Source organism: Lutzomyia longipalpis, chromosome 2, assembly GCF_024334085.1.
Source record: "Lutzomyia longipalpis isolate SR_M1_2022 chromosome 2, ASM2433408v1".
NCBI lineage: Eukaryota > Metazoa > Arthropoda > Insecta > Diptera > Psychodidae > Lutzomyia > Lutzomyia longipalpis.
In genome coordinates, this window is record NC_074708.1 from 4,869,345 (window position 1) to 4,895,879 (window position 26,535).

General features: G+C 36.4%; 7 protein-coding genes across 44 annotated transcripts in view; 5 read left to right on the forward strand and 2 right to left on the reverse strand.

Annotated features, from left to right (window-relative positions):
* The window catches only part of LOC129788712 (restin homolog), a 31,348-nt gene extending 22,877 nt beyond the window's left edge, over positions 1 to 8,471 (reverse strand). For 6 of the 30 annotated variants that reach the window (XM_055824986.1, XM_055824978.1, XM_055824984.1 and 3 more), the window contains exons 1-2: positions 8,026 to 8,471; positions 7,038 to 7,454 (exon numbers count right to left, since the gene is read on the reverse strand). In XM_055824986.1, the coding sequence (XP_055680961.1) occupies positions 7,038 to 7,245 (208 nt within the window). In that variant the 5' untranslated portion in view covers positions 7,246 to 7,454; positions 8,026 to 8,471. Of the gene's footprint in view, positions 1 to 4,657; positions 5,083 to 7,037; positions 7,455 to 8,025 lie in introns of those variants that run through there. The other 24 variants (XM_055824988.1, XM_055824977.1, XM_055824972.1 and 21 more) reach the window with 20 other exon arrangements.
* Positions 1 to 26,535, forward strand: part of LOC129788711 (mucin-5AC) — a 1,053,002-nt gene that overhangs the window by 437,033 nt on the left and 589,434 nt on the right. The window lies entirely within an intron of this gene.
* LOC129788760 (doublesex- and mab-3-related transcription factor 3-like) lies at positions 8,725 to 14,143 on the forward strand. 6 transcript variants are annotated; one of them, XM_055825089.1, is made up of 4 exons: positions 8,761 to 8,862; positions 9,042 to 9,675; positions 11,729 to 11,896; positions 13,221 to 14,143. In XM_055825089.1, the coding sequence occupies exons 2-4, from the start codon at positions 9,135 to 9,137 to the stop codon at positions 13,604 to 13,606; spliced, it is 1,095 nt and encodes a 364-aa protein (XP_055681064.1). In that variant the 5' UTR covers positions 8,761 to 8,862; positions 9,042 to 9,134; the 3' UTR covers positions 13,607 to 14,143. The 6 variants fall into 6 exon arrangements, with proteins under 6 accessions (XP_055681067.1, XP_055681066.1, XP_055681064.1 ...); XM_055825088.1 differs by having other exon boundaries at positions 8,766 to 8,862; positions 8,971 to 9,675; XM_055825092.1 differs by lacking the exon at positions 11,729 to 11,896 and having other exon boundaries at positions 8,725 to 8,844.
* Positions 14,644 to 15,999, forward strand: LOC129788770 (uncharacterized). The gene is made up of 3 exons (XM_055825104.1): positions 14,644 to 14,955; positions 15,039 to 15,174; positions 15,251 to 15,999. Exons 1-3 carry the CDS (start codon positions 14,787 to 14,789, stop codon positions 15,888 to 15,890), a joined length of 945 nt encoding a protein of 314 aa, XP_055681079.1. The 5' UTR covers positions 14,644 to 14,786; the 3' UTR covers positions 15,891 to 15,999.
* LOC129788776 (uncharacterized) lies at positions 18,554 to 19,665 on the forward strand. The gene is made up of 3 exons (XM_055825111.1): positions 18,554 to 18,840; positions 18,899 to 19,034; positions 19,096 to 19,665. The coding sequence occupies exons 1-3, from the start codon at positions 18,681 to 18,683 to the stop codon at positions 19,574 to 19,576; spliced, it is 777 nt and encodes a 258-aa protein (XP_055681086.1). The 5' UTR covers positions 18,554 to 18,680; the 3' UTR covers positions 19,577 to 19,665.
* Positions 19,781 to 23,243, forward strand: LOC129788786 (RING finger protein 141-like). 4 transcript variants are annotated; one of them, XR_008750388.1, is made up of 3 exons: positions 19,812 to 20,035; positions 20,098 to 20,751; positions 21,083 to 21,168. XR_008750388.1 is itself a non-coding variant. In XM_055825122.1 (2 exons), exons 1-2 carry the CDS (start codon positions 19,881 to 19,883, stop codon positions 20,663 to 20,665), a joined length of 723 nt encoding a protein of 240 aa, XP_055681097.1. In that variant the 5' UTR covers positions 19,781 to 19,880; the 3' UTR covers positions 20,666 to 21,168. The 4 variants fall into 4 exon arrangements, 1 of the variants encoding a protein (XP_055681097.1); XR_008750389.1 differs by lacking the exon at positions 21,083 to 21,168 and adding an exon at positions 22,939 to 23,243 and having other exon boundaries at positions 19,814 to 20,035; XR_008750390.1 differs by lacking the exon at positions 21,083 to 21,168 and adding an exon at positions 23,087 to 23,243 and having other exon boundaries at positions 19,814 to 20,035.
* LOC129788734 (protein SPT2 homolog) lies at positions 23,300 to 25,418 on the reverse strand. Its single transcript, XM_055825052.1, has 2 exons — positions 25,143 to 25,418; positions 23,300 to 25,036 (listed from the first exon to the last, which is right to left on the reverse strand). The coding sequence occupies exons 1-2, from the start codon at positions 25,200 to 25,202 to the stop codon at positions 23,516 to 23,518; spliced, it is 1,581 nt and encodes a 526-aa protein (XP_055681027.1). The 5' UTR covers positions 25,203 to 25,418; the 3' UTR covers positions 23,300 to 23,515.

A 26,535-nucleotide genomic window follows, 5' to 3' on the forward strand; every position in this document is an offset into this window, starting at 1 on the left:
TCTTTAGAATTTCTACAGGAGATATAACAGAAATAAAAGAAACTCTGTCGCCAGTTCCGGGACTTGGGGCAAATTAAATTGCTTCACCAGATCGCGTCTTACTTCATTGATTTACCAAAGATGGCTCCAAATTGCAATATGGGGGCGTTTGGTGGAAGATCAAGACATCACATTGCGCGCGATCGCGCTCTCACATAAACATTTCAAAAGTGTCCCCATTGGAGGATCCGCTTGTGAGGATCAGATTGAGATCGCAAAATGAAAGATTTATGTGTCACACGACAAATACATAAATTACAGAAGAAGTAAAAAAAAAGAAACCAACCCAGTTATTATTTCGATTGGAGATCAATATCAATCAAAAGACAAATGAAATTGAAAGCGATTGAGAGTGAAGGAAAAAAAGTACCATGGCGCCGATTTTGATCACCCAAAGACACTCTGCAACAAGTGCCAAACAATGGGAAATAAAATTGAAATTGAGGTGAAGAAGGTGTTCCAAACCACGGAGCACCTCACGTATTTGATTACAAATTTTTTTCTTCGTGTAAATTCTGTTTGTGTGGATGAAAAAAAAAGAGAGACCTCAACTGATGATTTTTCTAGAGACGCAAAAGCCACATCCCACGCATAAATGTTTTGGAAGTGCGGCAAAGAGGAAAAATACCATGACTAAATCATCTCTCTCTACTCTTCTCTGGAGTATTTTCTCCATGCCAAGGAATAACAGGGTTAACCATAAGAACAAATAAACTTTTAAAAATTTTAGTTTGCGTGGGAGGTGAAAAATTCTATTTTAAACTTGCTTTAAACTAAGTTAGAATTTGAGAAATAAAATAAAATGTACTCTGGGAGTTTTCAAGAACAGATTTAGTGACTTTAGCGCTCCTTGCGGTCATTTTTCGAACTCCTATTGTCCTACAAAAAAAATTATAGAAGCAACTTGAAGTTTCTACCCTTTCTGTATACACTTTTCTTCCCGAAAAGTGCCATAAGTGCCTGAAAGTTGTGCAGGATGACTGCCAATTGCAGCAGGAAGTTTCTAAGGGATCTTAGGAATATTTTTTTCAACACCCGGCACCACATTTAGGAGTCAAAATCTGTCCATTTAGGATGTTCCTTTTACAATTGCGTGAAGCATTTTAATAGACTAAGATTTTGATTCCTAAATGTAATCAAAGATCCGCCGGGTGTTGAAAAGGAGATTCCTAAGATCCATTAGAAACATCCTGATCCAATGAGCAGGATAGCTACTTAACCTCCAGGCATTTATGGCACTTTCCGGGAACATATCAAACCGTTCCGGGAAGAAAAGTTTATTCAATAAGTGTACAAACTTCAAGTTGCTACTTATAGATCTATAGCTAGAGCTTTCATTTGAGAATAATTTGAATAAAATCGAAAAAGTGGAACAGAAATTATATCTCATTTTCAAGCTAAATTGTAACGGCTTTATGGACTTGACGAATTTTCAAAGGATTTTTTATAAAGAAAAAATATTTTGTATTTTTCATCGTTTCAAGATATTCTCGCGTATCACAACATTAAAAATGTATCAAAATAAAACAATACAATAATGACGCAATTTATTGCATTTTTTTGGGAAAATTTTGCAGGCTTTTCCCAGCTAATTTCAGAGGAAAATGGAAAATTTCTTAGAGATTTCTAAGTCTTTTTTAAACCTTTGCAATATTAGCCGTGTCTCAATTGTTTCACAAATGATGAATTTTTTCATACATTGATGACTAAACTCCTTTAAGTTATTGTCAAAAAAAGTCCTTATGGTCAAAACAAAAAACTAACCATTATCTTAAAATTAATTCCTCATCAACACTTCTCACGAACAACCCTGTATTCTTGCTTATTTTTTCCCATCTCCAAAATCTTCACGGTTTTTTGCTACTTTATTTAATTTAATCTTTCGCGGTAGTGTGGATTTTTTTCACTCTCACAGCAAATTGCAAATATATTTCTGACACAAAAAAATAATAATTTCTGTTCCACACCGTCAAATTGTGATTTTTTTCCTCTTTTTTTTCTTTTCATTCCACGCCGGTGCCAAAAAATAAATACAATGTTTGTTTTGAAAATACAAACTTCGTGTTTTTTTTCTTTCTACACAAAAGCATTGCGCGAGATAAAAGGGGGAGAAAAATGCGAAATAAATAGCAATTTTGGGCATACTTTAATGGACTTTCTATTGACTCATGCCAAACTCTTTTTTTTTGAGGGGACACAAGCGGATCCATTTCCTCGCAACAGTTTGGAGTGAAATAAAAAACCCCATCTATTATACAAAATTTATACAACAATCCACACGAATAAGGTCAGTCGCGAAGAACAATAAATATTGTGGCAATTGTGGAGCTTTTTGATCGGATTACGATGATTTATTTGGATTGGAAATGCGTTCTTGAATCATGCCAATTGAATTTTTCTCTTATTTCTTAAGGCTGACACTTTTTTTTCTTAAACCTGTGTTAAAGCTTTGCCTCACAATCCTCTCGCTCACGATTTTTCCAAGGAATTTTTTTGCATAACATGCCATTCTTGAGCAACTTTTCAACAAAAATGATCTTGCTGTTGCTTTATGACCCACGAAAATCTCATTATAAAATTTATTCGTGAAGCTTGTTTCTTCACATGTTTTTATTTTTTCTTTATTTTGCATTTAATAATAAAGAAAGTTTCTCTAGACTTTTCACACAATTCTTTCCTCTCGATAAATTTCTGGAATTCTATGGGAATGTATTGCTGAATTTGTTAATTTTTCCTTGACATAATTGTGTGTAGAATGTCCAACAAATATTTTTTATTTTCACAAAGATTGAGAGTTGAAAGTTTAACCAGATTTGAATACAAAATTTTGAATAGAATTTGTGTAAAAAATGGAATAAATCTAATATTGGAGTTATCTCAGACCTTATAGCTAAGACACCTTTCGCAACAATGTAAAAAAAATCAAATCAAATGTTTTATTTTTCTTAATTAGACCCACACGAAAGTTCTAAAACTTTACTAAAGAATTAAAAATTAATTTCTCAGTAAATTCTGCTATGGTACACGATTTACATTAAAACAGTAGAATATTTTTGGTTTTGTCTCGATTAGAGTTCAAGGCAGGGGGTAGACAAAGACTCTATTTCCATAGGAATTCACTGCTCACTCGCTGAGACACCCAGGAAAATGCTTCAATCTGAAAAAATCCACCACCACCTGGATTGATAATTTAATATTCTATCGATTGATAGCTTTTGAGGGGTGTCTCACGAAGATTAATGCACTAAAACTGATTTTAAAAATTTTGATGCACTTTTTGGAAATAAAGTGACGTCATTTTCTTCCTTTAATTTCTCTGCAAACCGTCCGCCATTATTTGCTGTATTCGGGTAAAAAAGGGCTTTATCTACCCCCTGGTTCAAGGCATTTTTTTATAAAACTAGCAAAAAAATTAAAATCAAATGAGTTTTTAATTAATTGCAAAAAATAAGAATTTTCTGCTAAATATTGTCTGATAAGGTGAATGAATTACAAATTAAATAAGCAAATTATTGACCAGCCGGGTACACTTTTCTACGTCATTGACTATTTAATTACATTTCCACGTATAAAATTATTTATCAGTATGAAAAGGGTTTTTAACTTGTTAACTATCGATTCCAAATCGATTTCATTGAATTAAATAGTTTTCTACGTTTTTTTCTAACACTCTACATAAACAGTCCGTTGGACATATCAGGGTTAACAAAGGCTAAAATAACTCTTTTATAATTAAAACTTATTCCACTGAATTAAACAAAATAAATTAGATTTTTAAAAGATTATTTTATGACTCAAAATTTGTTTTTCTTTTAATTCTCTTTTTTTTTGAATATTCAATTGTACGACCCTTTTGTCGTGAAAGGGTTAATGTTCTTTTAAGATAACATTTTAAAGCAATGAAAAATTGTTAAGAATTCTTAGAAAAAATCTTTTTTCAATAATAATTTCAACAAAAAATTATAAAAATAACTTTTTTAATCTAGAAATAATTATTTTTTCGATATAAAAAATTATTTCTCTTAAATATCACACGATTTTTACATAACTTATCCACTTTATACGTTCAAAAGCAATCATCTCACTTATTAGCTCACACGGCTCACACGAAAAGAAAAGAATAAAAAGCAAACATTTCTCAAATTAATTTCGTGAATTCTCGTGCAAATGTAATTAATTTTTGACACACGTTCCATCGATAAAGTCCTCCTTTGGACCGTATAAAAAATCAAAAACATTTTTTTTATAATAAACACAAGACATCCACACTGGCCACACGATAATTTATGTTCGGCAAATAGCCAATAGAGAGAAAAAAAAAAACAAGGCAATTAATGTGGTGGAAGATTGAATTGATTCCTCGTGAAAATTACCATAATTGACTAGCTTTGGGTGGAATTTCTTTTGTAAAAATTCACCACATACTGTGGAATGTTTCTGGTTTATTTTTCTTCTGTTTTTTTTTGGACAGAGATGATTAATTAGGCACTCACTTATTTATGGGAAAATGATTAAACTGATAAAATTCACACGGCTGTTTAGGAAAGGTGCGAGTTGGTTGATTTTTTCACACCCAAAGAATTCAATTTTCTCGCTTTTTTTAGAGGCACATTTTTACCTGGGTTAGAGAAGTCGCTGAAGAAATTCCCAAAATGTGAGAAACGTCGATGTAATCCCCTCAAAAATCGAGAAGGAAATTCCAAAGAGAAGAATGTTGTAAATCCACGAGCCCTTATCAAGGGATTCGTTATCTCTTCAAAATTGCTTTGAAGCTTTGGAGATTTCCTCAAGAAAAAAAACTTTCAGTTGAGGGAATAAAGTAAAAGGAAAAAAAAACTATTAATCCAGAGACGTTGAGACTATCGGTGCTCACGGTTTGATGTCTCATGGAAAACTGACTAAGCGCTCACACACTGCTTGGAACTTCATGGAGGCAACAAAAATTTCATCAGTATAAAGTTATAATATTCTCGCGTATATACCGACAATTCTCCCCCCGCAAAGTGCTTTTTCCAACACACAACTCACAGTCAGTGGCAAAACACCATAAGCACGGAGTTGAGATGGATAAAAAGCCCACTGTATCGTCAGAATGATCATCAACACAAGAGAATTAAAATGTATTCTCAAGAAAAATCATTTGTACAAACATTTTGCAAAAGCCCAAAAAAAATCTTCATTAAGGCAAAAAAAAGGTAAATTTTCCTCAAAAACTCTCATGCGTGTCCGGCCAATGGAATTTTGCTTGATGATGATACTTGGAGGTGACTTCCAAGTAACCCTGTGTGGAGGAGATGTGATTGACTCCTCGCGAATAATTCTTTCGCCATGGAGAAATTCACGCAAATAAGTCTTAAGCTAAACATTGGCGCAGAGATGTGAGTAATAGGAAGGAAAAAAAAGAGACGGGAAACCTCAAACAAATCTCACAAATTATATTGAATTAAAATTACGCAACAGGTCAACTGAATTCGCAGTGAAATATTACATTTTGTTATTTTCTTCATCTCTCGCGAAGGAACTAATTGCCAGTGACGATGAAGACAGGTTGGTATTCGGGGGGAAATTTTCAAGGGGCACTAATTGGCCCTAAATTAAGTAGGAAGAAATTTTGCACAGAAAAAAATTAGTCTGAATCGTCTCTTTGCACTCGAAACAGAATATAGGTAGAGGAAAAGTTTGAATGGAAAAATCAATAGAAAAAGGTTTAAAAATCATGAAAAACAAAGAAAATTCTAATGTGCATAAACATTTTAAAACACGGAAAGTATTTAGAAAAATGTATAGAAATAATAAAAATTAAGAAAATTAATAAAAAAATTGAAAATAACACAAGAAAATTGAAAAAAACTAAGAAAAAAAAATGAAGAATAGAATTAAAGACATAAATTATTTATTTGATGAAATTTCATTGGAAAAGCTGTCAAGGGGGCAAGAAAAACGTAACGCCTTTTTACAATCAGCGACGTTTTGCATAATTTTTATTTATCTTTATTTTAGAAGTGTGAAGATGAATATAAATTATTCGAAACGTCGCTGAATGCAAGAAAACGTTGCATTTTTATGTCCCTTCTCGACGCTTTTCCATGGATTTTGTTCATTACATTAAAGAAATCGGAATAACGTGAAGAAAATAAGTTTAATTAAGTCTAACTTTCTGTAATTTCTACGTCTCTACTTAACCCTTGAAGGATTTTGCAGGCCAAAGTGGCCAATTAAACATTTTTTAAATCGTCACAGAATAAAATATCTTAAAGATATCGTGATAAATTCTACAACTGTGTGTAGGGGTTCCATTTCTTCAAGATCGTCGAAAGAAAACTTGGAAAAACATTTTCTTTTAAGAGAAAATGAAGGTCAAACTTTTGAGGTTAGAAACCTCGATCCTCCAAGTGTTAAGAGTAGCTTTACTTCAGAAATTTCAGGAATTTTTATCCTTTCAAGTTAATGCGCAAAAACACAGATTTATCTGAATCTTAATAAGGGAAGGATTTCTCTCTGTGTACTCAACTTTGAAATAAAATCATTGGAAAATGGTCATTCCAAGGTAAGAAATTTTAGAATAATTTTACAAAGCTTTCGACTTTATTCTTCAGACCTTTTTTTTTCAACAAATTTTTAAACTCTGATTAAAAAAAATTCACTTACAAATTAACATTCATTTAAAGTTTTTTTTATACATTTCAGTTGAAGAATTCCAAAAGAATCTTTTAAAAAAATGTACCAGGGATGGGTTCCCCCTAAGGCCTTCCCTGGCAAAAAAGCGCAGCAATTGAAGAGGAATGAATGAAGAGCAATGGAGAGCAATAGAGACAATGAGAAAAGACTGGAGCGAGTCGACAGTAATTAAATTTCACTTTTCAGCTGGTTGAGGAGGAGGTGAGGAGCAGCGAAATGGGCAAAACTGTGGGCTTCAGTGATCATGTCAAGGGGGATGTATTGTGGTGTGTTTTTGTTTTTGTTTTATGATCAAACTGTGGTGGTCATTTAAAACTTACTTTTGCTTTCCGACAGTGGCGGATGGGAGGCCTTTGGTGTACAATGCGCGGACGTGCAGAGCCGCCCAATTCTTACGGAGGGCGGCCTAATCCCCGATGGTTTGTGCGATGACGTTGACGGTGCATAGGATGCTTCACTGGCTGTATCGCACTCACTGACCTCTGGCTTTGTGGGCTTTTTTGCTTCCACCACATTCTCATCACTCATCTTCCCCGCGCACGGATGATTTTCTCACAGAGTCTTCACACTGATAATTTTTTTTCTTATCACTTTGGTGTGGGGTTTATTTTTACAATTAAATTTAAAATTAAATTTTTGTCAATTGAAGTTATTGTGCTTTCCTTGCCAGAAAAAAATGCCACGAGAGCAACGGAGATTAGCAAAATTAGCAATTAAAAATTGCGTGACGTCAGAAGCTATTTATAAAAATACAAACATTCTCTGTGGCTCAGTCGTTGTGTGAGGTATGCCCCGCATACAAGGATGTAGACCATGTCTTGTTCTTCTGTAGTGTTGCTTGTGTCGGTCGAGATGATTTGTTGCTGAAATGCGGTGGCTGTGTGTGTTCTAGGGATATCTGTGCGTTGTCTCTTGAGCAACGCTCAGTTATTGCCTTGCGTGCAATTGATTGTTTTGTCCACGTTAATGAAATCAAAGTCTAAGTGAAGTCCCCCTTATTTTTGGTCTCGTCGTTATTTGTTCACTCCCTTGTGTTTCTGTGTTTTTTTTTTTTTTCTGCTAGTGCACTTGGGCTAATGCACTAGCGGGCTAAGTAGCCATTGCGGCAATGCCTCGGTCCGAAATCAGCTCTACGAGCTGAGGACCTGAGGGGTGGAGGTGGGTAAAAAAAAAAAAAAACAAACATTCTCTAATATTCTTTTTCTACGCGACAACAAAAAGACGCTAAAATGCATTGCGGGTGTTGACTCATCGCGGCATTGGAGTATCCGCTTGAGGGATTTTTTCTTCTACTATGGGGGTACTTACCGCGACTTCTGCAAACCCTTCTTCCTCTTTTGTTGACCCAGCTGATTTCTCACCCCAATTCCGCACCAAATCCCGCACTGACGCACTTTTGTTTTCACGTAGAAAAACACTCCAGGCTGTGAACTTTCACTTTCAATCACTCCTAGGCACAGGACATTCCCGCAAAGGGATGAAAATCCCTGAAATTTCAACCCTTTCAATGGTGATGCAAAGTGAGGTTAGGTCTCCCCCAGGTACAAAACTAAACACACCGATTTTTCAATACTATTAACAATTTTAGCAGGATTTTAAAAACAATTTCACAGAGGACACATTCAGGGGGGAATTTTAAGTCCTTTTGTGGAGTTTTTGTGTTTATTTTTAATGGAGAAAATGGGACTTTTTCACAAACACTGAAGGAATTTTTCTCTCCCTTTGACGTTTGCACTTTTTTTCGCTCCAAGAATTTCCGAAAAATGAATTTCGGAGTGTTTTGAATGTTTTAACGGTTTTCGGGATAAAACACCTGTTTCTCAAGCTGAGCTTTCTCAAATATTTGAAGAAATTGAGAAAAGATTCCTACAAATTGTCTTGAGACAAGCTCAATAAAATGAATTTTCTTTTAATTTTCATTTATTCAACAACCTAAAACTGGAATCTTGTAAAAAAACAGTGGAAATTCCTAAGACACATCTGTGGAATATTTCTTAGAGGGATGTGTTTTTTTTCTCTGAGCGAAATGTCAAATAGAGAAAACCAAAAACCCCCTTCAAGCTCTGATTGAGCACTATCTATTCGTCTTGAGAGTCGGCAGAAAATGCCAAAGAGATAGACACTGTGGTAAGACCAAGAGAAAAGGTGAGAGAAACGTGGCAAAAGTGATGACTATTTGTCTTTGGTTAAACAGTCAATCGGCGCAAGAAGTGAGAGATTTCGCATATCACAAAGAATATATATTGCATTTAGGGTTGGACAGTAAAGACATACCCTCATTGTGCTAAAAAGTCGTGTGTGCTCAAGTCATTATCTTAACTTAGAAGGTGATCGTGAGCTCTGAAGGAGATCAATCAACAACAACTGAAAAAAAAGAAGGAAACTTGACTAAATTCACTCCAAGTGGCACGCTGTTGATGGTGTCGGAGCACAATACGTGGAGCGACGTGATGTCCAATTCGGACCTCACAGACTCGAAGAATGAGTTGTGCGGGGGAGCCTCGAGCTCCAGCGGCAACTCATTGAGCCCGAGGACGCCGCCAAATTGCGCCCGCTGCCGCAATCACGGCCTCAAGATTGCCCTAATGGGTCACAGGCGTTACTGCAAATTTCGTTACTGCAACTGCGAAAAGTGCCGCCGCACGGCCGAACGACAGCAAGTGATGGCCCCACAGACGGCCCTAAGACGTGCTCAGGCTCAGGACGAGGCGCGTCAAATCTCCGCGGATGAGGTGCCACCGACACCACCGCCACTTACTGGTCAAATTGCAACAACGCCCAAAAGTCAGTGCGACGGTGAACTACCGCGATCGAATACAGTGCCAACTCCGGCACGTTCCCTCGAGGGCTCCTGCCACTCATCTTCGGCAACACCATGCTCCGCTTCTGGTGAACCCATCACCGTGCCATTAAGCCGCAAGCCTCCACCAGTTATTCCAACTGTTAGAAGCCCAGCAAGTAAGTTTTTCTTTATATTTTCTACATACCTACATACCTATATAATATCAAATATATGTATATATTTCTTATCTCTATTTGCCATCTTACAAGATTTATTTTCTTTATTGTCATAATTTCCTTATTGTGAACAATATAGAGTAATATAATAGGGGAGCATAGTCCAAAATTGATCAATATTGATTTACTGATCTTTATATTTCAGTATTTCAAATTATCTGACTGAAAGTTTTTGAAAAAAAATTAAAAATCAATTTTTTTAACAGTTCTGTTATTTAACCCTGGCTCAGTCAATTTTCATTCTTTACTTTAAATGAATAAAAATGTCTCAGGAAAGTTTCTTTTTTTTATTTTACAAAATCGAATGTATTCGATTAAGGGCAAAGTTTTAGAACTTTTGTTCTTTGGTTTAAAAAATTGAGTTTTTAGACAATTTAAAGAAAAAAAATGCTGGATAAATCTAGGTTAAATATCAAGAATTTGAAATGAAATTCAGTCTGACTAACCTTTTGCAGTTATAAAATAGGGTTAAAATATTGGTTAAGAAAACTCTAAAGTATCGATTTTGGGCAATACTCCCTTATCTATTGCAATGGAGTAGGTAATAAAATATGATTCTGAGAGTGATTCGCACCTATTATACAAAATCGTTTAGAACAAAGTAAAGCTGAAATTAAAATAGGAACTCATAACTTCTTAAAACTGAAAATTTAAGAGAATTAAGCCTTACAGATCTGAAAAGGCTTTAATTCCAATATAAGACTTCAAACGGTTTGCTTCTTATTGCATGCAATCTCTTATCATTAAATAGATTTTTTGAAAAAGAAAATTCAACCATTACCACTCTATGCCAAATGAATGATATCAATATAAATGGAACTTTTAATTACATACTTACTTAGCCGGCACTACAGCTGGTCTCCAGCCTTGGCCTGATCAAGGATCCTCCTCCTTTTAATTACATAGTAAACATCATATTTAAAGGTCAAACAGTAGTGTAAGAAAAATCTAAATTCTTTAACTGATTAGAAAAGTCGCGATTGCAAGGTTAAAGATGGAATATTTTTTATTTGATTTAATCTTATTTAATGACTATTTTATTATTTAAAAAAATATTCTCTCCTTTAAAAAAATATTTTTCCCTTTTTTTTAATTTATTAAAATAAAATAACTGACATTAGAATAGAAGTTTTCTTGAGAAAAATTCCCAAACTCATTAAAATGTCTTCAATATATATATTTTTTAAAGTGGTTTTACTTTTGATTTCTAAACTTAATCCATTCTATCCCACATCCCCCTAAGCTCTTAAGATTTGTTTAGGGGTAACTGGGGTAAAATGGTGAATTTGAAAAAAAAAGAAAAATTAATATCTCAAGAAGCAGTGGGAGCTAATCTGTCTAATTTTGTCAGTAGTTGCACTTCATACCCCTGCCTAAACCTAGAAAGTTTCATAATAATTGATCCAATATTTTGGCTCTTATTTGAAAAACAAATTTTTCGAACCTCAAAGTTACTCTGACCACTCAACTACAAATTCAGTTTTGGCGAAATTCTCTGCAATTTTTTTGATCCAAATGCACTTTTAGACAGAGTAACTATTTGCTAAACACGAATCTAATCTGAATTTTCCGAAACAAATTTCTGAGTTTTCCCGCAAAACACTGATAGTAAAAAGTACCGCTTGGGGCAAAATGGTGAATTTGGTGTTTTTTTTAAAATAACTTTTTAAATTTTTGAAAGAATAATTTCCCTTAATTAGTATAACTATTATATACAATTTGGGATGTTGTATATGGCACGACGAGGAATCGGGAGAGATTCTCTCATCGTCCGCACATACAACAAGCCCAAACCACATAGGAATGCGATTCACACGATCATTCTGTGAGAGAAAGATTTTTCCTTTTTCACGGAAAATTCTTATGTTGTAGCCACTCTCTCCCTCTTGATTTGGTGGTTTCTTTCCTTTTTTTTCTGTGGTGAGAAAAAATACACACAAAGTGGAGGTTTTTTCACGTTGTTGTTGGAAAGTTTTTTTTTCTTTCTTTTGAGTATTTGGAAAGGTTGGAAAGCGAGGAAATTCCCGCGTGGGCGCGGAAAAGTGGGATGATGAAAAATCTGTGGGTGCGACTGTGCTGAAAATCCGAATGGGTCAGAGTTTGAGTGTTTGCTTTGGTAGAACACTTATTATCAATGATGTGAAAAACTGCAATAATCCAGGTAAAAAAAAACGAGATTTCTCTGCAACCTTCTGAAATTATAAAAAAGAATGGAAAATGCGTGGAAAAGTGCGAGAGGAAATTTTGCGTGAATAACGTGTGGGGGATACTTTTTTTATTTAACCCTTTAACGTCCAACGTGAAACATAAAAACATTGAAACATGCGCTCTTTTATCGCGATTTTTATTCTATGAATTTTTTTAGATGACTTTTCACACTCAGAACGTCTTCTTTGACCCCTTATGCGTGAATTTGATGCATTTGCAACATGGAAAAACAATTAAATTCATAAATAATTGAAAAAATAAAATGTTTCACGTTTGGGTCAGCGTATGACCCAAAAAACCTTAAAGGGTTAAGTGCTGCAGGCGCTATCCATCCGTATTGTGTGTGTGTGAGTGAATGAGAAAATTCAAAAGAGTGAGAAAATTTAATTGAGCCCCAATTTGTGTAGACCGGGTGGCACTCTTTTGTATGCTCGAAGAGCTCGAAGATGAGAAAAATTCAATTGTGGATGAAAAATCAGTTGGTGAGAAAATCCTCCATTAAAAAGTGAATAGGAGGGAGATTTGATAAGAAGGGTAATTTGGGGAATTTCACAATAAAAAATCATTTTCAAGTTTTTAATTAAATTTTTAATAAAAATGATTAAAAATACGACGATTTTGTAAAAAGAAATTAATCATTTCAATGCAAAATTTATGCATTTTAATTGAGATAAAATGGGGGCGTGGCTTTTGCAGTTTTTAATTAATCTATCGAGAATTTTCTCAGTGAATCAGAATGAAAAATTGAAGGTCTTTCTTGGTTTTTATTGAATAATTTTAAAACGTTCTGAAGGATATTGTTAAGTATGAAATTTTTAATGATTCTCATAACACGAACAAATGTGAATAAAGTCCTTTTAAAATGGATCAAAATCATCTTTCTCAGCATCAGAAATTTATTCAAATCCTCATAATTAATTTCTTTTAATTATTTAGAATAAAAAGCTTCCCCAAAGAAGTTAATTTGTAAGCTCTAAAAGCTCCAAAAGCTTAACAATTGAGGTTTTATTGCTTAAAATTATTTTTATGTGCTTCCTAACAGAACTTATCAAATCACCTTTATGGATTTATTTGGATGTTTTATTATACTATAATTATTATGTATTCAATGGCACTTTTTCCTTGCTTTTCCTCCCCATTCCACGGTGTCGCACATGTGTGGAAAAAAATCACGGAAAATTCTATATCAAAAGCTCCCTCTTATTTATCTTATCAATAGAGTTTTGCTGATTTTTCCATCTTTTTTCTTCCCACCCCTCGCTGCTGCTTTGCGATAGATTGCGATCCGAGCGTTAAACCCCCAACAGCAGCTGAATTGGAAGCTCTCATTGTGCGCCTAGAGAAGATTGTTGATCGTCTGGAACGAAGTGTTTCAGCACGTGAGTTAGCTATTGTCAATCAGACCCTTGATTCGGTGAAAAATCAGCAGGATATTGTTCCGGAAGAGTCTATTGAAAGGGCAGATTGTTATTTGAGTAAAGAGGAATCCCTTGATTTGGATCTACCTCCACCACCAACACCACCACCCACAGCAACTGCAACGAAGAATTTTTCAACCCTTTCGGCGGATCTTGAGCAGAGAATTAATAATCTTGAGAGTGCTGTAAGGAACGGACAGGAAAAGCAACAGGAGGAACAACAGCAAGAGACTGAGGAGGACTGAGAAGTTTTTTCTACTGACACCCCCACAAAAAAAACCCTTAAATTCTAGAGAGAGTGAGAATGTCTTTTTCTAATGCAAATTTTGTCACAAAACAATAGGTTTGATTTTTATTTTTGAAATGATTTTCACTTTCAACCCCCCCCTCATGTTTTTTCCCAGAGCATGAGCAGGAAAATTGTAATTTAAGTGTAATTGATTGAAAAGATAAAAGAATATTTATCGAAAAGTGAGAGAAAGAGTCGAATTAGATAGTTTAAAGTGCATTTTTTAAGGTACTGCAACTAACAGTTTACAGAATTTTTTATGTTTTACTTTTACGTCTTTTATTCATTTTTTTTCTTTTAGAGAGTTGGAATGATTTTTTTTTAAATTAAATTAAAAGTAAAACGAAGAGAAAAAAATCATTTCCGAAAAACTCATTAATATTATAAACAACATAATCCATAATTAAAACAAAACAAAAAAGTATGTATTTATCCTCAAAAGATTTTATTGCTTCTTTTGTAAAATAAAAAGATTTTTTTTGACTACAAGAAAGATGGATTTTTAGGGTAAGTTGGTGGATTCTTTTTTTCTCTTTTGGTTCTAGGTTTTCTTAGGTACAGTCTTCTAAGGTAACGCATGAATGGAGAGAAAATCAAGTTGATCTAGTCAAAATCTACAAGGTTTTTTAGTTAACCCTTTAACGTCCAACGTGAAACATAAAAACATTGAAACATGCGCTATTTTATCGCGATTTTTATTCTATGAATTTTTTTTAGAGGACTTTTTTTCACTCAGAACGTCTTCTTTGGCCCCTTATGGTGAATTTGATGCATTTGCAACATGGAAAAACAATTACATTCATAAATAATTGAAAAAATAAAATGTTTCACGTTTGGGTCAGCGTATGACCCAAAAAACCTTAAAGGGTTAATCAACAACCTAAAACTGGAATCTTGAAAAAAAATAGTGGAAATTCCTAAGACACATCCGTGGAATATTTCTTAGAGGGATGTGTTTTTTTTCCTGGGCGAAATGTCAAAATTAATGAAAATAAAAATAAATATTTTGACAGCGTTTATTTGTTTTGGTTAAATGTTTCGCGTTTCTGAAACAATTTCTCCTGGATTTCAAGTAAATATTTGTAATTTCCTGGCAAAATAAACCGTCGGGGTGATCCCGAAGCAAAGGCAGGAAAATGAATTCCGCACATCCGTCAAATCTCAAGACGTACGAGATAAATGTAATGATTGTGCAAAATGTGAAGAAGCATCCTGTCCTCTATGACCCCACGCTACCGGAATATGAGAAGAAGATCTACTCAAGAGAAGCCTGGGAATCCATAGCTAAGGCTACCAATGTATCCGGTGAGTTGGATTGCCTCTACAGCTGAATCCTGAAGAACAGGAAGTTGCTGAGAAGTAAACATTTGTTGTGTTTTTTATTGCAGTTGATTGCTGTAAAGCACGATGGAGGAATCTCTGGTTGAGTTTTTTGAGATATCAGCGCATGAAGAAGGATCCCTCGGCACAGATTAAGCCCTACTACCTTCAGCAGGAAATGTCCTTTCTCCTTCCGTACATCAGGTAAGCTTCTGCGAAACTCCAGTCATGATTCCGGGAGAGATTCAAATCATTTGGATGATTTTCTTTCGTGGGGCAGATCCAGACCAGATCGAGAACGTTCGAAAAAGAGACAATTCACCGGAAGAAGTTTGAAGACTGAGAATTCCTCGGGGACGCCACAAGTGTTGAAATTCTCTCTTGAGAATGAGGAAGGGCAGGATATTGAGATTGAGTATCTCGAGGATGGCTGTGAGCAGCAGGAAGAGGTGATTGTCAGTGATACCGTGAAGAGGGAACACTGCATAAGTGATGGACAGACTGATGAGGCGGATCAGCAGGACTACATAGATCACCAGGAGTACACCGATGACACAGATTACACAGAACATCATCAGGAGTACGCAGAGCACTACCAGGAGTACACGGAACATCAACAAGACTACACAGATCCCCATCAAGACTACGTGGACGAGCAGCAAGACTACGTGGATGACACGGAGCATCATCCGGTGTTCGAAGAGCATCACAGTGTGCGGGATGGGCACGATGATTCCTCGAAGAAGTACTACGAAATTGTCAGCACAACCGACGATGCCATCCCGCCAGAGACAAATCATGATCCAGATTGGGATTTTATGCGGAGTTTCCTTCCGGACATCCGGAAAATGACCCCTGGGCAGAAGATTCGCTTCAAAATGTCCATTTGTTCGGCCATCCATGAAATTCTCTACTCATAGGGGGCACCTACATTGTCTAGGCCCCCTCCCCCTGAAGACCTTTTAATGAAAAATTAATAATTTGTGTATTTTTTTGGAAAATAATTGAATAAAAATTGCTTGAGCTCTATTTAAAAAAAAAAAAGTCAATCATAACGCGTCCAGTTATTAGAGTTGGTATACCACAACGCGGATGGGTCAGTTTATGCGTTGTAATTTAATTTATGCGCAGAATTAGTAGGCAAAGTTGATTTTTTTTCGCAAAATTCATAAATTTGAAAGATAAAATTTCAAGTTCTATTAGACCTATAGAAATTTCTTGAATAGTTATGGAAAGGTATTGAAATAAGCTATAGTCTGACATACATTTCGAAATATTTCAAGGTCACCTCTAGAATACAAAATGGCGGATTTTTGTTTTACCAAAACAGTTTTTGACTTTTTTTTTATCCTGATGGAATAGTTCTAGAGGTTTCTGATGTTTTAGAAAGTTGTAGAGTTTTGCAAAACCTTTAATTTGATATCAAGTTGAGCAAAATCGGACAAGCAGAACAGGAGATATGGCTATTAGAAGTTTTCAAATTAAAGAATTTTTCAAATGGCCATATCTTCTAAACGGCGACATAGATTTTCTTCATTTTCGGAGTGGTGTTAGATGTTGAGTTCAGTTACAACATATCAAAAATTAAGGAAATCTATAATGGGGATTCGGAGATATTTCCCCTTAAAGTTAGGCAATTTTTGTTTTATATTTTAGCGCCTCTTGCGGCCGTTTTTGGAACTTGGAATATTCTAGACAGTTGTAGGGCTTTGTGAAACCTTTCATTTGAGCTTGAGTTGATCAAAATCGGCGAAGTCGTTCTCGAGTTATACCGAAAAAACCCTTTTTGCTTTAACACTCGGAGGACTTTACTGGTACTTGCTACCAATTTGAACCTAAAAATCGTCACTGAATAAAATCTATTGGACTTATCTCGATGAATTTAGCATCTATGTGTAGGGAATTTTAATTACTTTAAGATAGCAGAAAGAAAATCTCGAGAAAAGTCCTTTCTTTGGAGGATAATTGAGGTCAAAGTCAGAATCCAACGCGGAGGATCAAATTGGTAATAACTACCAGTCAAAATCCCATATATTTTTGCCATTATTTTGAGGTTATGTTTCCCCATATTTCCCAAATAAAGTACTCTTGCACACTTTTCCTCAGTCAAAAATCATTAATATGGATTAATTTTATAGCCGGAAGTGACTAAAAAGTTACTTTAAGAATCAATGTTTGTGATGATTTAGGCGCAATAAAAAATTATGTAAAATTGTAGCTAAAAAAGTCGTTTGAATGGCAATTTTGCATCGATTCGACGCAATTTTTTTTCAGTGACGATTTTCTCAATTAAATATTTAGTAATTAGGTGTAGAAACGCTTGAAGGAGATCAAGAATTAGTGAAACTTTCGATCCTCGATCAATAAACTGATTAATAATTAATTATTGAGCATATTTTATCAGCTGGTAGTCATTACCAATTTGATCCTCCGCGTTGTGCCAAATGTTGAGTCCTCCAAGTGTTAAGTTGCCATATTTGCTAAACGGCTGGACCGATTTTCAAGTATGAGTTATCGATGAAAAACGTCTCATTGAGTTCTACAAGATACTAAAATTTCAGACCTTTGTCTGTAGGGAAAATGAGGAAAATGGTTGACTTTATTTTAAAATGGCGGAAGGCAACCATTTTGGATTTCTGAAATTCGAAAAAAATGAAAATTTATACTCACATTTCCAAGGGTGGCGATAGGTCAATCGGTTAACGCACCGATTTGATCATACCCAATATCGCTACGAAGCGGGTTCGATTCCTTGCTGGGTAGATTTTCTACCTTTCCTTGGCCAAGCGTTTCCTAATACCGGTTTGAATTTGAATTTTTTGAATTTTATTAATACATTATCCATAATACATAAAGTAATTCACTGGACTATATATAATATATTTTACAAAACAAAAAATCAGTATGAGAGACGCGGACATAGCAAACGAAAGGCAGAATTTTTATAAATAATTATTTTGATATGGCATAGTTCTTTTTCACCATTCCACGTTTCCTTCCCATTCCTCTCTTTCGCACAAAATAATGTGTGTACAGAGAAGTGCACACACACAAAAAATAAAATCGCACAAAAAACAATCACACAAAATCAAAGTGGGTTCAATAGAACTTCACTCCACACAGAAAACTGCGGGCGATATTGAATAAAAAGCCCCATAAAATCCTAACCCTTTACCTTTACTCACATTTCTACAGAAACTTCAAATTCGCAATATCGTTCAATATCGTTCTCGAGTTATAAATATTAAATAAATTAAAGCAAAGTTTGGACCACCGGCAGGCCGGCCGGATCAAAAATTTTCCACCACCATTTTCGTAATGTGGGATGTCTAAAACGTGCCTATACCAAGTTTGAGCTCGATCTGAGGTGGTCAGTTTTTCCGATGATTATAATACTTGGTGTTGGCCACGATTGTGGTATACCAACTAATTATTTGGGAGTAATTTTAAGAGAATCCCACGACATGTCCGAATAACTTCCTATGAATTCTCTGAAACTTTATGGAAACTTTCCACAAGCTCTATAGGAAAAAAAAACAGACATGTCCCAAAGAGCAAGAAAAGCTTGGAGAAATGCGGAAAGTTCGTTAGTGGGGTGAGTGAGTAAAAAGTGCGTCCATTTTTGATGTTTCGTGTTTCTCACGAATTTCACGGGATTTTCGTGTTTTTCTGCCTGAAAAAAACCGCCGAAGTATTTTCCTGAAGCAAAAATGACTCCAATGGACCCAAAGGCACACGAAATAAATGCAGCAATTGTCGCAAATGTACGGAAGCATCGTGTTCTGTATGACCCAACAGTTCCGGAGTACTCCATAAAGAAATTCTCCAAACAGGCTTGGGAAGCTGTGGCAAAAGCCACCAATTTAGCTGGTTTGTTGTGATGAGATTGAGATTCCTTCCTGGATACACTGAATATTCCTTTTTACAGAGGAAGACTGCAAATTTCGGTGGCGGAATCTCCGGATAAGTTTTCTGCGGTACAATCGAACAAAACGCAATTCAGACGCAAAGATAAAGCCATATTACTTGGAGCAGGATATGGCTTTTATGTTACCCTTCATCAGGTAATGCCCCGGAAGGGATTTTTGTGTGTCCTGAGATTAACAGAAGGAGTTTTCGTTGCAGATCCCGACCAAATACAATTGGAAGACCCCGAAAATCCAATTCTGCTGTCAAGAGAACCCCAACAAAGAGACTCTTTGGCGTGAAGAAGGAGGATATGAAGAAGCTGGAGGAGCCCGATGAGGTGGGTGTTGTGGGGGAAGACAGTCAGGACATTGAATTTGAGTACGTCTACGATGACAATGAGAAGTCCCAGATGGTCCTGGAGTACTCATCGAAGCGTGACACACCAATCAGCATAATTGCCGAGGACAATGACACATCGCCGATGTACCAGCAATCCTTCCAGGATACCCCAAAGCAGAATTACTACGAAATTGTAAATTCATCCCACCGAGGGGACACCGATGAGAATCCTGATTGGAATTTCCTCCGAAGCTTCCTTCCGGATTTGCAGAAAATGTCTCCGAGTCAGAAGATTAAGTTCAAATTAACCCTCTGCACGGCCATCAGCGAACTCCTCTATAACGCAGATAGTGCATAAATATTACAATTAAGGTTATGTTTTAATTTACGGGGGTTTATTTTGTAAATTTTAATGAGAAATAATAATTTTTAAGCTCCCAAAAACTTGTTTTTGTTTTTTGCTCTCGGATGGTCAATTTCCGCATCTTCGATGATTTTGTTCTCGGAAACCGAAGGAGATGCGAAGCAATTGAAAACAAAACGAAGACTGTTCCGAACTGTTGACGATTCTTCACGAATGTTTGCCGAAAGATACATTCACAGTCTGACGCGTAGATTAGAAGCAAAAATTTGAGATTTCTGCGTGGATTTTATGTGAAAAAATGGGGCAGAACACGAGTATTCCGGACCAATTGATGCACAATAAAGTAGTGAATAACGTACACCTGGAGATTGTGAAGCACGCGAAGGTTCTAACGGAAATAAGTCAACTTTCCTACGACGATTTCCAAGAATGCGTTCGAGATCTCAATGAATTGTAAGAAAAAAATCCCCCCAAAACACCTCAAAAAATTGCTAAAAGAAAGTTCTTTCCGGCAGGTCCAGGAAGTGCGTGGATTCCCAGGGAAATCAGCTGGTGTTTGCAGTGAAACGTGGCACGGATTCATCGGTCCTGTGGAAGGCAACAGTGCAAATTGCATGCGTTAAGGTGGAAGTTCAGAGCCGGCAGATTGAGAGCTACAAACTCCTCAATCTCAAGGAATTCCTCACGGTCTTCCGGACGTTTCAAGCACACGTGGAAACCCTGATAACCCTGGAAGATCGTGAGGAGCGCATGCGAACAGCATCGATGATAATGCACGAAGTGGAGACAATCACACATCCGGAAGCATCCAGCGGCGGGGAATCGGCGAACGCCAGCAGCACTGATGTCACAGAATGCTGCATTTGCCTCGATAGGAAGCCCGAAGTGCTCCTTCCGTGTGCTCACACCTACTGCTGCCCCTGCATTGAGCAGTGGAATGTAAACAACAAGTTCTGCCCCATCTGCCAGGAGGAGCTCTCCAGCACGGATGATACGTGGGTTCTATCCGAGATTCCCCCATCGCAGGAAGTCTCTGAGCAAATCTGCACGGAACTCATGAAGCTATCGAAGGAATCCAAGTGAGAACACGAGCCAGCGGGGACATCATCCCTCGCTAGATCACCTCCATTGTCCCAGGATCCTCCTTCTTAGTGATAACGCCTTGTAAGGTAAAGAAAAAACATTTTTTTTAGCCTTCTAAGTTTTTTTTTTTTGATTTTGTGGAAAATGTTTCTATTTTATAAAAAAAAGATTTTTCCGTAATTAGGGGAGATTAGGGCTAAAAGAAAAGTCCAAAATTGTTATTTCCCAGCGAGGTCATTTAGCCGTGACACTCTGATCGAATTAGAACATTTCTAAACCCTTTAGTTTAGACCCTATAGTCAAGACACAATTCTTTTGCTATAAAAGAATCAATTTTCCACAAAATCATTCCTGTAATTTGGATAATTGTTGTGATTGATAAAGCCAAAGGAAAAACTATAATTCCACATTTTGTAGGGATGCAATTCTGGATGAAAGTTCTCTAAGCTTTTATTGAATAAGGAGAAAAATTGTTAAAAATAAATTTCATTTGTCAAGTTTTCTTTGAATTGTTTTAAATTTTTTAAGCTTCATTCAAACTTCAAAGGATTTTTCACACTTATTTAGAGAACTTTAGTACAAAAAAATTCTTTGATATTTATTCTATTGAAAAGAACGTTCCGCTGAGGCTTCTCTTGCTAAATATGGATGTAGTGTCTTTGCTAAAAGCCATTGAAAGCCTGAAGAAGGCTGTAAATATCATATAAGCAGCGCAAATGATTTTGAAGTCAATGGTCCAGTAAAAAATTATTAATTTTAAATGAATAATCCAATTTTTTTTTTAATTTTGGGGAAGATTCTTTAGCAGAAAAAACAATAATTATAAAATTTGACAGATCTAAAAAAATAGTACTTTCAGACCTCATAGCTAAGACACATTTCGTGCTATAAAATAAAATATTGTTGCGGCGGAACTTTGCCTCCTGACTCTGTTGCAAATCCTGATCGCCCTTGGACAACTCCTCGAGGTCCTTCAATAATTCCAAGTCGTAACGCCACTTGATGGGCTCAATCTGCACCTCCGTGTCTGTAGTTGTCTTCTTGTTCCGAAGATTTCATTCGTCTTGGCGGTGTGTCAAACTTTTCGCGTGTTAAATCCTTCCCACGATGTTCTTGTTCTGGAGAAAATCTTCCTTTGATGTTCTGTTTGTGATGCTTCCCAGGGGATGCGATGATCCTTGGGAATTGCATTAGGAATGTTTTCGTTGATTTGAATCGCTTCGGTGATCTCTTGTATTAGGTGGCGCATAAGTTAATGCATGATTTTTCATGTAAAGCAGCCTCAAATCATGTATTAACTTATGCGCCCCTCTATAGAAGTTGCTGAATTTTCATCTCATGTTTGTCGACTGTTGTAGCTGCTGATGTAGAGATGTGCTCGCATTGAAGTCCTACGCAAGAGTGAGCTTTTCTCCTCACTGTGGCTCCTTTTATAGGAGCCCCGATAGGTCACTTGGCGCTCCATGTCACGTCTGAACACGTCGAATGCTTCTATGAAAATGACGCAAATTGCGCATTTTGAAGTAATTTTCCAACGGGCATTTCATTTTCTTATTGATTCTGTAATTTTGATTCTAGAATCTAATAATTCAAGAACTCAGCAAAAATCACCCATAAAAAATATCTGAGTAATTTTAATGAGAAAAAAATCACCCTTAAAATAGATGGGCGATATTAATTAAAAAATTAAATAAATTTTTAGGGGAGTAAAAAAAAAAAATCTTTTTTGTGGGTTTTTGGGGACATTTTCAGGCGTCGCTGCAACAATATTTCTCCATGAATCTATCTACAAAATATAAAGAATTACATAATTTTATTCTTGCGATCAATAATTTCAAGAAAATAATAATTTGGAGAAAGTATTTTATTTTATAGCATAAAATGTGTCTTAGCCGTCTTAGCAATGATGTTCAAAAGTATGTACTAATTTTTTTAGAACTGTAAAATTTCATAAAATATTCTTTTATTTTGCTACAGAATTTTCCCTAAGATTTAATTTTAATAGAAATGAAATAATCGTAATAAAAATTAATAATTTCTCCCTATATTTAGAACCATAAGTTATTGTTCTAAATGTTCTAAAACAAATCTCGAAAGCTATTAAAGAAAAAAAATTCTTTTAAAATGTTCTAAATTGGGAATTATGAGTCTTTTTCGCGGAGATTTTGTAAATTAAATCAAAATTTTCTTATCTTCATTTATTCTAATTAGTTCTTTATTATTATTATTATTTTAATCCTTTAATGAGAATTTTCTCCTCAAAACAAATCCAGAAATTTGCATCAAAGACGAAGGGCAGGTAGAATTTTTGAAAAACGTTGAGTAGAATAAGATTAAAAATCCTCATTTTAACAACTCATTAAGAAAATCCTTTATTATTATGATACAATGTATGTTATTCTAAATCTGTGCATATTATAGAAACTACCTATAATGCTATTATGTGTATTAAATACCTTTTAATATAGCTCAAAAATATACATAATTAAGCAGTGTAGATGTAAGAATAAATTTCATTTTAAAAATGTTGAAAAATTTAATCAAAATTATTGTTAAATAAAAGATTTTTTCTTGAAAACATTTTTCTTTTATTTTTAGAACTTTCAAAGGTTTTTTTTTGCAAAATAAAAAGGATTTTTATTGTTTAAATAATTTTTTATTCCTCCAATTTGATGGAATTTTAACAGGGGGAAAGTAACTCATTGCATGGTCCATATTTTGCGGATAATTCCGGATAAATAAATCTTACAAAAATGATTCCAATCTTTACAAACTTTTTTCACTTTAATTTACTCAAAATGACTCAAAAAAAAAATTAATTGATTAGATAAAAAAATAACAAAATATAAGCTATGTCCTTCGCTTCTTTTCCTTCTCCTTCCGCCGTCGCTTTTCCTCCTTCTCCAGCTCTTCCTGCCGCATATCCTCGAGGTCCTCCATCAATCCAATCTTCTTACTGATAAGCTCCTCGCGCATTTGCTGTGCAAACGATGATTCCATGTCCCTGTCGTCGTCATCTTCGTCGCGATACCGACTGCGGTCGTAGCCAAAAATATCCCGGATGTGCTTCGAGTAGTCATCGTCGGCGTCTCCGTCGTCAATAAAGTCATCCATCTCGGAATCGTACTCACTGTCGTCATCCTCAATCCGCATGCGTTTTGGTGGTGGTCTCCGGACTTCCGGACGTGCTTTTGGACGCTGAACATCCCTCGGGGGGAATTCCCTGGCCCGCTGAACATCCCTCGGGGGGAATTCTCGTGTTTTCTGCACTTCTTTCGGCCTTTGAGGGTCTTTTGGGCGTTGAACGTCCTTCGGGGGGAATTCTCTCGTTTTCTGGGGTTCTTTCAGCAGGGATTCACGTGGTTTTACCGTCTCTGCCCTCGGTCGGGGTTTGATGCTTTCCCCCTCTCTCCTTTGTGGCTTTTCCGGGGCTTTCCCATTGATTTTCTCCACCTTTCCGGGAAGTTTCTTTTCCACCAAATTCCGGGAATCTTTCACATCTTTTGTGTTGCTGGTCAGATCTGTCTTCTTCGAGGTACCCGGTTGGGGTGGTTTGTCTTTCGCGGTGCTTGTGGAAGGTGCAGGAGGGGCAGCTCCAGTGAGGGCTTTCTTGAGAATATTCCCATTTGGAGGCTTTATCTTCCCCATTGCTTCAGCCATGCGTTGCTTCTTTGCTTTGAGGATGGCTAAGCGTTGTTCACGTTCTTCCTTCTCCTTCTGCGTTAGTGGGCGTTCGGGTTCCTTCTTCTTCTTCACCTCCTGAACAATCTCAATGGGTTCATGTTGCTTCTTCTCGGCCAATTTGAGCAGAGATTGAAAGTCAACCGGAGGCGGAGGAGCTTTCTTGGGTTTGGGTTTATCCTCCTTTGCTTGTGGCGGAGGGGGCATGTCATTGCGCTTCACAGGGGGATGATCCTTTGTGTCCTTTGAGGACTTCCTCACTTCAACTGGCTGAGCCGTGGCGGGGATGTTTTTCCGCCTAACAGGAGCGAATTTATCCTCCTCCGGTTGACTCTTGTACTTCTCCATCATTTTGGAGTAGAAGGCACTCGCTTCCTGCGACACATACCCATAGTCATCCTCATCCGGCTGATCAGGCCCGTGCAGCGTCACAGCCGTATTCTCCGTGTCCACTGCATCGGCAATTGCAGCCTTATTCGCTGACTTTATCACTTTGAGCATTTTATTTATCTTATTCTTGGACTTGGTGTCACGCATTGCTAGCAATTCATTGCGCTTCCGCACTTTTTCCTCCTCCTTCGCACGCTCCTCCTGCTCCTTCTTCGCCAGGAATTTCTGGATATTCGCCGAGAGCTTCTTATCCCGGCTCTCCTTCTTCGGGGGTGCAAATTTAGTACTGTAGCATCGTGTCTGGGGGGAAAAGAAAAGCAAATTAGTGGGAAATTCCTTGTTGGAATGGTTGAAATGGAGAAATTCTTCAGGGAAAAAATTTGACACACTTCCTCGCTCAACTCACCTTGTCAGCTGATTCTTGGCTCTTTTTCTTCGCCACATGAAGGAGTGTCCCAAAATCCATTGTGGCAATTCGTGGGCAGACAGTTCAGGAAGAAATCTTGGGCGTCACGTAGACTGTTTGGGGTAATTTAATCAACAAAGCAGGTGCTTTTCCTTTTGGATTTTACTTTGAACACAGAACCATCTTGAACAGCTGAGTGGCACTAACCCCATAACGCATATCTTACGACAATCCGTCTGAATTTCCATTATTTTCTTCACTTTTTCCACATTGGCTCTGAACAGACGGCGGTGACTTTTGGTTGACGTCTTCGCGAGGCAACTTTTTTGACACTTGGAGATGACTTTTATGCGCAAAGCAATTTTTTTTTGTGCAAAAAAGTGATAAATACGGGAAGAAATGCATTGCAGTGCCTCCGAGGGGCTTCCCTTGTTCTATTAATGCATTTTCCAGGCAAAAATTTGCACAATTCTGCTTTTTGTTACAAATATTTTTCGAGGAAACTTTTTTGAAAGAAAATTTTTCTCACGGATAGAAAATGATTCTCACGGATAGAAAATTATTCTCATGGATAGGAATAGATTCTCACGGATAGGAATAGATTCTTACGGATAGAAAATTATTCTCACGGATAGGAAATGATTCTCACGGATAGGAAATTATTCTCACGGATAGGAAATTATTCTCACGGATAGAAAATTGTTCTCACGGATAGAAAACTATTCTCACGGATAGGAAATTATTGTCACGGATAGCAAATGATTCTCACGGATAGGAAATTATTCTCACGGATAGAAAATGATTCTCACGGATAGGAAATTATTCTCACGGATAGGAAATTATTCTCACGGATAAGAATAGATTCTCACGGATAGGAAATTATTGTCACGGATAGAAGTTTATTCTCACGGATAGGAAACTATTCTCACGGATAGAAAATTGTTCTCACGGATAGAAAACTATTCTCACGGATAGGAAATTATTGTCACGGATAGCAAATGATTCTCACGGATAGGAAATTATTCTCACGGATAGAAAATGATTCTCACGGATAGGAAATTATTCTCACGGATAGGAAATTATTCTCACGGATAAGAATAGATTCTCACGGATAGGAAATTATTGTCACGGATAGAAGTTTATTCTCACGGATAGGAAACTATTCTCACGGATAGAAAATTGTTCTCACGGATAGAAAACTATTCTCACGGATAGGAAATTATTGTCACGGATAGCAAATGATTCTCACGGATAGGAAATTATTCTCACGGATAGCAAATGATTCTCACGGATAGGAAATTATTCTCACGGATAGAAAATGATTCTCACGGATAGAAAATGATTCTCACGGATAGGAATAGATTCTCACGGATAGGAAATTATTCTCACGGAT

What these genes read in the sequence shown, in the direction of transcription:
- LOC129788770 (XM_055825104.1), top strand. Translation starts at nt 14,787, where the DNA reads ATGAATTCCGCACATCCGTCAAATCTCAAGACGTACGAGATAAATGTA. An exon ending in TAAGGCTACCAATGTATCCG is followed by an intron (nt 14,956 to 15,038) that starts GTGAGTTGGATT and finishes TTTTTATTGCAG; the next exon opens with TTGATTGCTGTAAAGCACGA. An exon ending in TTTCTCCTTCCGTACATCAG is followed by an intron (nt 15,175 to 15,250) that starts GTAAGCTTCTGC and finishes TTCGTGGGGCAG; the next exon opens with ATCCAGACCAGATCGAGAAC.
- LOC129788776 (XM_055825111.1), top strand. Translation starts at nt 18,681, where the DNA reads ATGACTCCAATGGACCCAAAGGCACACGAAATAAATGCAGCAATTGTC. An exon ending in AAAAGCCACCAATTTAGCTG is followed by an intron (nt 18,841 to 18,898) that starts GTTTGTTGTGAT and finishes TCCTTTTTACAG; the next exon opens with AGGAAGACTGCAAATTTCGG. An exon ending in TTTATGTTACCCTTCATCAG is followed by an intron (nt 19,035 to 19,095) that starts GTAATGCCCCGG and finishes TTTTCGTTGCAG; the next exon opens with ATCCCGACCAAATACAATTG.
- LOC129788760 (XM_055825089.1), top strand. Translation starts at nt 9,135, where the DNA reads ATGGTGTCGGAGCACAATACGTGGAGCGACGTGATGTCCAATTCGGAC. An exon ending in AACTGTTAGAAGCCCAGCAA is followed by an intron (nt 9,676 to 11,728) that starts GTAAGTTTTTCT and finishes CTTTCTTTTGAG; the next exon opens with TATTTGGAAAGGTTGGAAAG. An exon ending in GAAAAACTGCAATAATCCAG is followed by an intron (nt 11,897 to 13,220) that starts GTAAAAAAAAAC and finishes GCTTTGCGATAG; the next exon opens with ATTGCGATCCGAGCGTTAAA.
- LOC129788734 (XM_055825052.1), bottom strand. Translation starts at nt 25,202, where the DNA reads ATGGATTTTGGGACACTCCTTCATGTGGCGAAGAAAAAGAGCCAAGAA. An exon ending in GCCAAGAATCAGCTGACAAG is followed by an intron (nt 25,037 to 25,142) that starts GTGAGTTGAGCG and finishes TTTTCCCCCCAG; the next exon opens with ACACGATGCTACAGTACTAA.
- LOC129788786 (XM_055825122.1), top strand. Translation starts at nt 19,881, where the DNA reads ATGGGGCAGAACACGAGTATTCCGGACCAATTGATGCACAATAAAGTA. An exon ending in GTTCGAGATCTCAATGAATT is followed by an intron (nt 20,036 to 20,097) that starts GTAAGAAAAAAA and finishes TCTTTCCGGCAG; the next exon opens with GTCCAGGAAGTGCGTGGATT.